The following is a 10,477-nucleotide window of genomic DNA, read 5'->3' as shown; positions in this document are numbered from 1 at the left end:
ACGTGTCTATCACCCCCTCTTGGACCCGCTAAAACTGTAGCCTGATCGTCCTCCCAATGATCGGATCCATCACCTTCATACTCATCCTCATCCATAACACGTGGTGGTGGAGGTGGTGGAACTCTCTCCTGAGCTTGGTTTTGAGTCTCCAGCCTTCCTATCCGTTCTGTCAATGCCTCCATGCTACGAATCATTCGTTCAACAGTTCCTTCTAGCGCCTCTCTCCTCCGGGCATCAGAAATATTGCCTTCATCTCCAAGATTAGCCATGCTGTAAAAACAAAATAGAGTGACAAGAAATGGACCTCACAAGCACTCCCTCACTAATTCACTCGTTAGTGAAGTTCACTCGTGTTTAACCCTCAACACTCAAAATAATGTATCGCTCCCTTACAATCTCTCCCTCACAACTTAGTACACTCTTATGCACTTCAAACAAATCGGTAAGTGAGTCTAGCAAAGTTAAAAGCTATGTGCATTTCAAGTGGTTTAGACAGCACATAAGAATTCAAACAAGAGTGTGATTTTGGGAGTAACCCGAATAACAACAAAGAAACAAGTTAAGAAAAAAAATAATGGACAGAGTTATAATGGAAGCTAGAAAGAAACGAAAGTAGAGTTAAAGATAAAGATGGTTGGGAATTAAGCAACAAGGAAGTAGCATGAGATTTCAATGCAAGGCTACACAAAGAAGTAATGACAAATGGGGTCTTCTATGTTTTTTTTTCTTCTTTCTTTCGTTTTTTTTTTTTTTCAGTTATGGATCAGCAAAAGCACAATAATGCCAACAATAAATGCTTTCACGTTCAGTTTTTTTTTTTTTTTATAAATCAATCAGCAAAGTGCACGAATTTCACCACTAAGAAAGTCGAATCATAAGACTTCAAAGAAGACAGATTTGTAGATAAGATCCAGATCTATAATAATGCAGAAGACGAAAATTGGAAAAGATGAATGGAATTGATACTTTTTTTTTTGTAATTTTTTTGACAGAATGCATATGCTTAGATATAATAAAACATAAGCAAGGAACACAGAATTCAAAGAGATAAATGCAAGGAAACATATATCCGATCAAAGAGCCTAATGCTCTGATACCAAAATGTTAAGAAACCCTTGAGAGTTGGATCTAAGAACCTTGCTAACGAACAAGACCCATAGAACTCAATCCCAAAAACCCCGAAAACAAGTATGGAATCAACCCAAGGAAAAGTTTTAGAACGGATTACCTTGATGATCAATATCAAGAGTAGAGAAAACTTGTTTCTAAACTCGTGATTCGAATCACTCCACAAGAGGTATGATCAACACCGCTTGAATGATCCTAAGATGCAAATTCTAAAGACACAAGAAATTGCACAAGAAATGGGAGATAAATCTCTCAACCAAGCTAATGAGAAAACTCACTTTTCATTCAACTTCAAATTGTCTTACAACAAGACATCTCAAGGCTATATATAGCCATCCTAACAAGCCATATGAAAAGTCTTAAGCAAATGAAAAGACTTGTAACTTACAAGAAATGAAAAGACTTGTAAATGAAAAGACATAACTTACGAGAAATGAAAAGACAAGCAAATGAAAAGGTTAAGAACATGGAAAGCCAACCAAAATAATTGCAATCCCGTCCATAATGAGGGATGTGAGTGTTTGACTTGGTTTTTGAATTGAATGAGTTGACTTTGACTTGTCTTGATGGAGTTGACTTTGACCTTGACCAAGTGGACTTTAACTTGCCATAAAAACACTTAAAAATGCATAACTTGCACCAAATTGAAGTGCATAGTTCTAACTTCTTGCACATCTTCCTTTATTTCTCTTGTCGAGTTCAAGAACGCTTGGACACGAAGTAGCAAAGCTTGTTGAAGTTTCCTAGCTCTCGATCTTGTAATCGGTCCATGAGGCATAACAACGGTAGCTCCTTGGTTCATATCAGTTTTGGTAATTCAGTATAGCCTGGAAAAGAACCTTGTGGTCTATTCTTCAATTCATTGGCGAGCTGTCCCAATTCGGTCTCGAAATTCCTCATTGATGCCGCTTGGGATTGTATCACTGCGTCGGTTCGGGCCATGTACTCCTTCATCATATTCTCAAGATTTGAGTTGTTATTTTGAACTGGTGGAGTCTGTGTTCTCTGATTGTACTGCTGTTGCGGTGGCGGGATGTATTGTTGTGTAGGTGGAACATAGGGCTGCTTGTTCTGCTGGCTCTGCCCTTGATTAAAACCGCTCGAACCTCCTTGACCTCCCCATGAGAAATTAGGGTGGTGCCTCCAACCTTGGTTGTAGGTGTTCGAATATGGGTTAAAGTTCCTCTTGTTCCCATGTCCTACATAAAAAACGGAAGCAAGGTTATATGGACAATTATCATAAATATGGTTTTCACTGCAAAATTAACAAATGAGATCGTTGACTTGGCAAACAGGGGCAGGAGTGCAATAATCCGACTGCACAGGTTGTATCGGCGTGGCTAATGGATTTTTTATTCCCAACGCCATCTCTTTCAGCCTCTGGTTCATTGTAACCATCTCTTTTTGCATCGAGGTCGCAATGTCCAGAGCCAAAACTCCAGCTGGATCTTGCTTCTTTGGTGCTGCCCTAGATCTTTGCGAACACCATTGTTCGTTGTGTGAAGCTAAGTCATTTAGGATGTCGACTATCTCGTTGAATGTCTTCTTTGTAAAGGCTCCGTTGGCAGCATTGTTTAGCATCATCTTAGTAGGATGATCTAAACCTCTAAAGAAATGCTCTATCTGGATGCATGCCGGCAAGCCATGGTTCGGACATTTCCTGATTAGTTCTTTAAATCTCTCCCATGCCTCGTGAACAGGTTCACGATCATACTGTCTAAAGGAGATGATCTCCTCTCTGATATCAGCGTGGCGAGTAGGTGGGAAGAATTTTGTTAAGAACTTCTCCACTAATGACCCCCATGTGGTGATGGATCCCGGTGGAAATGCATTGAGCCATGCTCTAGCTTGGTCCTTCAAAGAAAATGGAAAAAGTCTTAGTCTAAGAGCATCGTCTGTTATACCCGGTAATCGAAATGCATTTGCAATTTGAATGAATGATTTCAGATGATCATGTGGATCCTCATGTTCCTGCCCTCCAAAATGTCCAATTGTCTGCAACATTTGGAACATCATTGGTTTAAGCTCAAAGTTTGCGTGGGCTGGAATAGGGTTGACTATCCCTGAATCAAAGTTCTGAAAAGTCGTGGCGGCATATTCTCGCATTGCTACGTCTCTGTTGTCCGTCATCTGGATATGGTTGAATTCCTCATTTCTTGCATGATCCCTCATATTACCGTTAACAACAGGTGGATCGACCAGATGACGAGGTGGAATATCTACCATTGATGTGCTCGTACTCTCTACCTCACTTTTAGGACTGATTTCACCTTCTCTCTCTTTTTGCTTTTCTAGTTGTTTTCGAAGTCTTTGCTCCTTTCGAGTTTTTCGAAGGGTCCACTCAATCTCAGGGTCAAGGGGTAAAAGAAAAGATCTTGTGCTCATGCACTTTAACTTACCCTTGTGAGATAAACGACCAAAAATATAGAACAAAAACGGTGGATGGAAATTACACCCAACAACAATTCACAAAAATAAAAACTAAAAGAATTTGAAAATAAATTTAAAACTAAAGTCCCCGGCAACGGCGCCAAAAACTTGACTGGTGGTTATGCTGAACGCACGCACTAAGCGTGGTAACAATTCTATAGATGCAAGCACACACCTGTCAGAGTAATATAAAATGGATGGAGTATCCAAGTATCGATCCTCAAGGACTTCTAAATAATTTCCAAACTCTAACGTTTTAATGAATAGTGAACGTTGAGATGAGTGATTCTTGTAAAATGGGAAGTGGTCACAAATAATGGGTTTGGATTTGGGATTTGGTCTTATAATGGTAAAACTTAGCCCGAATTACTTCAAGTTAGCCAACAAAGAATCAAGGATATGCTAAGGACGATATGCATTTTACTTTAGGAACCAACGACTACGCTTTTCACTTGACTTATGTCTAAGCAAGTTCAAAGTTCTAAGACATTCCCTAATATGTCTATTACGAGAGATATCTTAGTTTTAGGATGGAAATAGTCGCAACCTCGGGTTAAGGTCCTATGTCTAGGCTACTTAAGCAGAACCTTTATGTCTAAGGCGCTCCTCTCCTCGGTTTAACCACTCAACAATGCAAATAAGCAACCTTTTCAGTATTGACTTGTTAAGACTTACAGTGGCCTTCTCTAAATCCTAACTTTTTGGGAAAACATGTTGAGCAATGAATGGAAAGCAAAAACACTACTTCTTTGCAACTCTTTTTAGAAATAAAAGGCTAACTATCACAAACCGGGCTAGAGACGGGAATTTAGAAAGACATATTGAAGAAAATACAGCAAGTTAACTAACGGAGAGTTTTTCTCGGGATTGAGAGCTTCGCCCTTCTCTTTCAAGCAAGGGGGAGTGTCACGTGCTCTTTCCTCCAAAAACACAACTCTCTTAACTAAAAATAAAGTAAAGGCAAAGGGAAGATAAGCAAAGTGCTGGATTTTTATATATTTGAATAAGTAGAAAATAACTAAGTACAAACGAAAACAAAACAAAGCTCAATAAAGGAATGTAAAGTGCTCGGGATTTAAAAACCAAAAGCAACTAATGAAAGCAACTCAAAAGTACTTAGAAAGCAACAAAGAAATACTAAAATTGATCAAGAGAAGGAAGCAAGGCTTGATGATTTTGGTGGAGAAGCTGCTGGAATTTATAGCTGTGCAGAATTGGTTAGGTAGGTCCTAAAACGATGGTGAATCACCCATTTCCAACTCCTTTGACTGACTAAATCGTGCTCAAACTGATAGTAGAACACTTCTTCTACACGTATGCATCGGTTGGAACCACTAAAACGCATTGGAAGACGTGTTTCATTAAGGGCAAAGTTGGAAGAAAACCAGTTTTTTCTGCAGCAGCCTAGGCGTCTGGCGCCTCCTGAGGTGTCCGTCTTTTTGCTTCTTTTGATTAATTTGCACTCCCAAATGGTCCTAAAATGTCATAAATACAATATAAGCCAACCACAAACCATCATATATGAATTTTGCATGAATTGGAACTGAAACGACCGAGAAAAAGTCCGAACAAAGTTAAAACATAGTAAAAAACAACATCTAAAACCTTCTTTTTACGCATGTAAACAAGCGTAATCAGTTCCCTGCCAGTTCAAGCTGGTTCTCCCTCGGTTTTGGCTGGTTCTGTAGTTTTGGCGCCGGTCTCGGCCGCTTTTTCTGATTCGGCGCCGGTTTTGCCCGGTTCTCCCTCGGTTCTAGTTGGTTTAGCAAGTTTGGCGCCGGTTCAGCTTGGTTCGGCCTCTTCGGGGCCGGCTCTGGCTGTTTTGGCGCCAGTTCCTTCCGGTCTCTCTTTGGTTTCGGAGTCGGTTGGGACGTGTTTGGGGGCTAATGGTGGTGGTTTGCCTCCTTGTGGCCCAGACTCTTTGCGTGCCTTTTTGGTTCATCTTCTGGGGTGGCGTCTCGGCTTGAGTGTTTTCTCCAGTGGTGATGGATGGGGAGCTCGTTGCGGTTCCCTCTCATGATATTGTTGGGGAGGGGGAGAAGTTGTGGGCTAATTCTTTGGTGGGTCAGTTTCTGGACTCTCGGCCTTCTTATGCTGTGGTCTCTCGTCTGGTGGCTCGGATTTGGGCAAGTGTGGAGGAGCCGGTTATTACTTATCTGGATGACGGGCTCATTGTGTTCCAGTTCCTGCATGCTTCTTCCTGTGATTGGGTTCTGTCCCATGGGCCGTGGCACATTGGGGGGAAGCCGCTCTTCCTCCGTCCTTGGACTCCTAGTATTGTTCCTCAGTCTTTTTCTTTTGCTTCTGTTCCAGTCTGGGTTAAATTGTCTAATATTCCGCTTGAGTTGTGGACCCCCCGGGGGCTTAGTGTTATTGCTAGTGTATTGGGTGTACCTCTATGTCTTGACAAGGCTACTGAGGATCGTAGCCGTCTATCTTTTGCCCGTCTTTGTGTTGAGATGCGGGCTGCTTCATCTTTTCCTTCGTCAGTTAAGGTGAAGGTTCATGATGTCTTGTTTACCGTTGCTGTTGAGTATGCCTGGAAGCCACGGCGGTGTTCGAAGCATCTTTGGCCATTCTGATGTGACTTGTCCTGTTGAGATGGTTTGGGTTCCTAAGGCGCCTCGGGGTCCGGTCCCGTCGGAGTCAGCTCCTCCAGCTTTGGTTTCCCCAGTTGTGGTGTCAGGGCCTGGTCGGCCCCTTGCTGTTGTGGCTCCTACTCGTCCAGTGGAGCGGGCTGTTTCTGGTAACCGATTTCAGGCTTTGTCTTTACCTGAGTCTGCTACAACTGGTCATGCCTCTGGTCCTTCGGGTCGGGATAGTGGCAAGGTTGTCTCGGCTGGTCATTTTCCTTGCCCTTCAGGTCGGGATAGTGGTGAGGCGGTGATAAGCGCCAAGGTTGCTCGTGTTTACAAAGCTAGAGGTCGTTCTAGGATCCTTGCAAACATTCACAAAAACGACTAACTTACCGAATGATTCCAACCAAGAGTAAGGTTAGAAGATGAATCACTCTTAGATCGGACTTAGAATCTACGATGGTCACTCCTAGATCCTAAGACGACTCACTCCAGAATTAGTTTGATCGAGACTAATCCAATGAATCGGTTTAACATCAAACCTAAAGCAAGATTTGAAAGAAGCAACACCAAAAGTGTTAAGGAACAAAAGTTGTTGAATTTCAATATGTTTTAATCTTAAGTTCTCCATAACAAGAGCATTACAAGCCTTTAAATAGGCCAAATGGTCGTTCAACATAAGAACACCAAAAGTTTTTCAAAATACTACTTAATGCAAATTGTAGAAAATAAGACATGCAAATTAAAACTTGATTGCACATCATTCTAGACACTTAAATGCGGATCAGAAAATGTAGTCATGCTTCAAATGGTCTTATCTATGTGCTGTAGGAGGCGCTTCACATTGGGATATGGTTGGACAACTTTTGACTTCACAAACTCCAAAGAGGTGCAATCTGCAAAGGCACCTGTTCACGAATCTGCACACTTTTTTTGTCCTCCGTGCCATCTCTCAAAATAGACAACTTTTCCCGTGCCATCTTTGCTCCATTCTCTTCTTGACTCATTGAAGTAACATTATGAATAAATTTGGGCTCAAAACTCTTTGTTGGTTCTTGTGCATTAACAAGCTTTTGAAGGTGCAGTGTGAAAGCCTCTTGAATCTTCCTTGCCTTTCTTGTAATAATTGCTCCTTTGATATATGTAATTGGTCACAAATGGATTCGTATCATCCCCCCTTTCTTTAAAAGGATTTGTCCTCAAATCAAGGTTTTCATTTCCTTCATCAGAACGAATCAAGTTAGTCCAATGATAAGCCTTAACAACTTGTTCCTTACCTTGTGAGTTGTATATTGGAGCTTGAAGATTTATGATTTTCTTCGTTGGACATGTCACTTCTTTCTTCTTGAAAATTTCTATGGCCCTTTCTTGTTTGCCTTCTTTGAGTTAACACCACTTTTTGACTTCCTTGAAGTGCAATCTTGAAGTCTTCATGTAATATCATCCTTCTTAGTCTTCTTATGTTTGGACTTGGACAAATTCTTCGTTCCTTCCAAAAGTGCTTCCAAACCCAATCACTTGGTTTGTTGAAATTGTGCTCGGATTTATTTTTCCTCCACTTGGTACTTTGCATTTGCATTCTCCAACATAACATTCTGCTTTCTCGACCATGGAATTCTTTATACAAATTCTTTGATAAGTAGTTTTCCACAATGCCTTTCACCTTAGGTTTCTTATGTCCATGGTTACCTACACAATAAGGAAGCAAGTTAGTATCTTTAAAATCAAGATATATTTTATACTTACCTTGTAAGACAATCTCAAGATCATGAGAAGATGATAGGATAACTCTTCTTGGCTCCTTTATAGCTTCCTTTGTTTCTTGTGTTCGACCACACTTGATTTGAAGAGTTGGAACTTCTTGCAAAAATCTTAGAAAAGTAGAAACACTAGGATAATGTATGTTAGCTTGATAGTAAGGGTCCTTATGCAACAATGTCATAAGATTTGGCTTATATGGACAAATGGATTGGATCTTGCTCTTGTCCTCTTCTTTCTCCTTTGAATTCCTCTCTTAACTCTTCTCTTTCTCTCTTTTCTTTCAACTCACTTTCATCAACATCAGAATGTTTGCTATCTTGTTTAATAAATTCATCAACATGTGCTTTAGATTCTTCCTCAAATTTTGCATCATATTTCTCACAACCATCATTTGAATCAATGACACCATTTCTTATTACCATGATTTCTTTATTGACACATTCTTTGCTCATGTGTCCAAACCCTTTGCACTTCCAACATTTAAGAGAATTAGTCTTCTCCCTTACCTCATTTGGAGCTTGATTCTTTTTAGGATTGGAGCTCTCGATCTCCACTTGTTTGATAGCACCAAACTTCTCTTTTGGTTGCATGGATTCATTCCGTTTGGAATGCAGCAGCTTTTCTTTCCTCAATTGATCTTCAATTTTGATACCATGGTGATACATATCTTCCAAGTAAGGTGGTGGATTTCTATCAATATGATGAACAATTTCCAGATTCAAACCTCCAAGGAATCTAGACATGGTTTCTTCCTCTTCTTCTCGAATGTGTGCTTTTTCCATTAAAATCACCATCTCTTGATAATACTCATCAACACTTTTTGTTCCCTACCTCAAAGCTTGCAGTTTAGTTTTCAAATCATTTTTATAATGTTTGGGAGTATACCTCATTCTCATGGCTTCTTTGAGTTTTTCCCAAGTTTCTATTTGATCCTCATCTTTCCTTCTTTTCTCGGATTTGAGATGTTGATACCATTCATTAGCATGATTAACGAATTCGGCAATGACAAGTCTCATCTTCTTATTTTCACTATATGTAGAGCAATGAAATACACGTTCTATCTTCCTTTCCCATCGCAAGTAAGCATCGGGGTCCGCCGTTCCACTAAATGGTGGAATTTTGAGTTTAGCTCCACCATCTCTCTTTTCATTTACTCTTTCCCATCTCCTCGGTTGCATAATGTTGGCAAAGTTATTCCTTCCTCTACTCCCAACTTGTTCTTTTTGTACATCGAAGTCAAACATACCTTCATCTTCCTGTAAGACTCGTTCTTCTCTTCGTTGTTGCACCCTTCTTTCCTGCCTATCTTCCCTCATCATTTCCACCATACCTTGAATTGATTGAAGAATGGTCATAGTAGGATCTTGCGGTACTCCCTGTGACATTTTGTTAGAAAAATAAAATAACAAAATAAGGACCTTTCCACTCCTCTCACTAGGATTTCACTCAAGGACACTCGTGTTTATCACTCGAGGGTAGGCTTTTGGTACTAGGTTAAGGATGTAAGGTTGGCTTAAATTTTGGTGCAATCTTGCTTAAAGCTTGATATAACTAATTCAATGATCAACTCTCACAAACTAAGACTACAGCAACTCAATCTTAGGATAAAAAAACTTGATAATTTAAACAAAACACAACATAATGAAAAGAACTTTTCGTGTGCCACGGATCTTCGAATGCTTTTTTTTTCTACGGTTTTCTTTCTTTTTGCTACTGTTTTTGTTTCTTTTTGCTACTGTTTTTTCTTTCTTTTGCTTCTGTTTTTTTTTCTTTTGCTTCTAATTTTTTTTTTTTTGCTAATGATCCAAGAGCAAAATACAAGAATTTCAAGACAAGTTATGTCTTGTTACACTTTGTAAGAAACAACTTTCGAAAAAGGAAAATAACAGAAAAATAAAATTACATAAAGTAAAGATATTTCACCTCTAGAGCCGGCCAAAGGATGTCGACCAATGCTCTGATACCAAATGATAAGTGCCAAGGTTGCTCGTGTTTACAAAGCTAGAGGTCGTTCTAGGATCCTTGCAAACATTCACAAAAACGACTAACTTACCGAATGATTCCAACCAAGAGTAAGGTTAGAAGATGAATCACTCTTAGATCGGACTTAGAATCTACGATGGTCACTCCTAGATCCTAAGACGACTCACTCCAGAATTAGCTTGATCGAGACTAATCCAATGAATCGGTTTAACATCAAACCTAAAGCAAGAAGCAACACCAAAAGTGTTAAGGAACAAAAGTTCTTGAATTTCAATATGTTTTAATCTTAAGTTATCCATAACAAGAGCATTACAAGCCTTTAAATAGGCCAAATGGTCGTTCAACATAAGAACACCAAAAGTTTTTCAAAATACTACTTAATGCAAATTGTAGAAAATAAGACATGCAAATTAAAACTTGATTGCACATCATTCTAGACACTTAAATGCGGATCAGAAAATGTAGTCATGCTTCAAATGGTCTTATCTATGTGCTGTAGGAGGCGCTTCACATTGGGATATGGTTTGACAACTTTTGACTTCACAAACTCCAAAGAGGTGCAATCTGCAAAGGCACCTGTTCACGAATCTGCACACTTT

At 39.8% G+C, this 10,477-nt stretch overlaps 1 protein-coding gene and 1 non-coding gene across 2 annotated transcripts; both read left to right on the top strand.

Annotated features, from left to right (window-relative positions):
• Nucleotides 1–2,767: 2,767 nt before the first annotated feature.
• LOC148212921 (small nucleolar RNA R71) lies at nucleotides 2,768–2,874 on the top strand. The gene has a single exon (XR_015789556.1). It is a non-coding gene; the product is annotated as a small nucleolar RNA R71 (small nucleolar RNA).
• A 2,669-nt stretch (nucleotides 2,875–5,543) lies between these two features.
• Nucleotides 5,544–6,140, top strand: LOC148212920 (uncharacterized). The gene has a single exon (XM_088120433.1). It carries the CDS (start codon nucleotides 5,544–5,546, stop codon nucleotides 6,138–6,140), a length of 597 nt encoding a protein of 198 aa, XP_087976559.1.
• The last annotated feature ends 4,337 nt before the right edge of the window (nucleotides 6,141–10,477 follow it).

This window comes from Momordica charantia (assembly GCF_013281855.1).
Source record: "Momordica charantia cultivar OHB3-1 chromosome 2 unlocalized genomic scaffold, Mcharantia_2.0 BLBB01000002.1, whole genome shotgun sequence".
NCBI lineage: Eukaryota > Viridiplantae > Streptophyta > Magnoliopsida > Cucurbitales > Cucurbitaceae > Momordica > Momordica charantia.
Note: the sequence above shows the minus strand (reverse complement) of the source record. Positions and strands in the feature narration are given on the sequence as shown.

Coding starts and splice junctions, on each gene's coding strand:
- LOC148212920 (XM_088120433.1), top strand. CDS start 5,544: ATGGATGGGGAGCTCGTTGCGGTTCCCTCTCATGATATTGTTGGGGAG.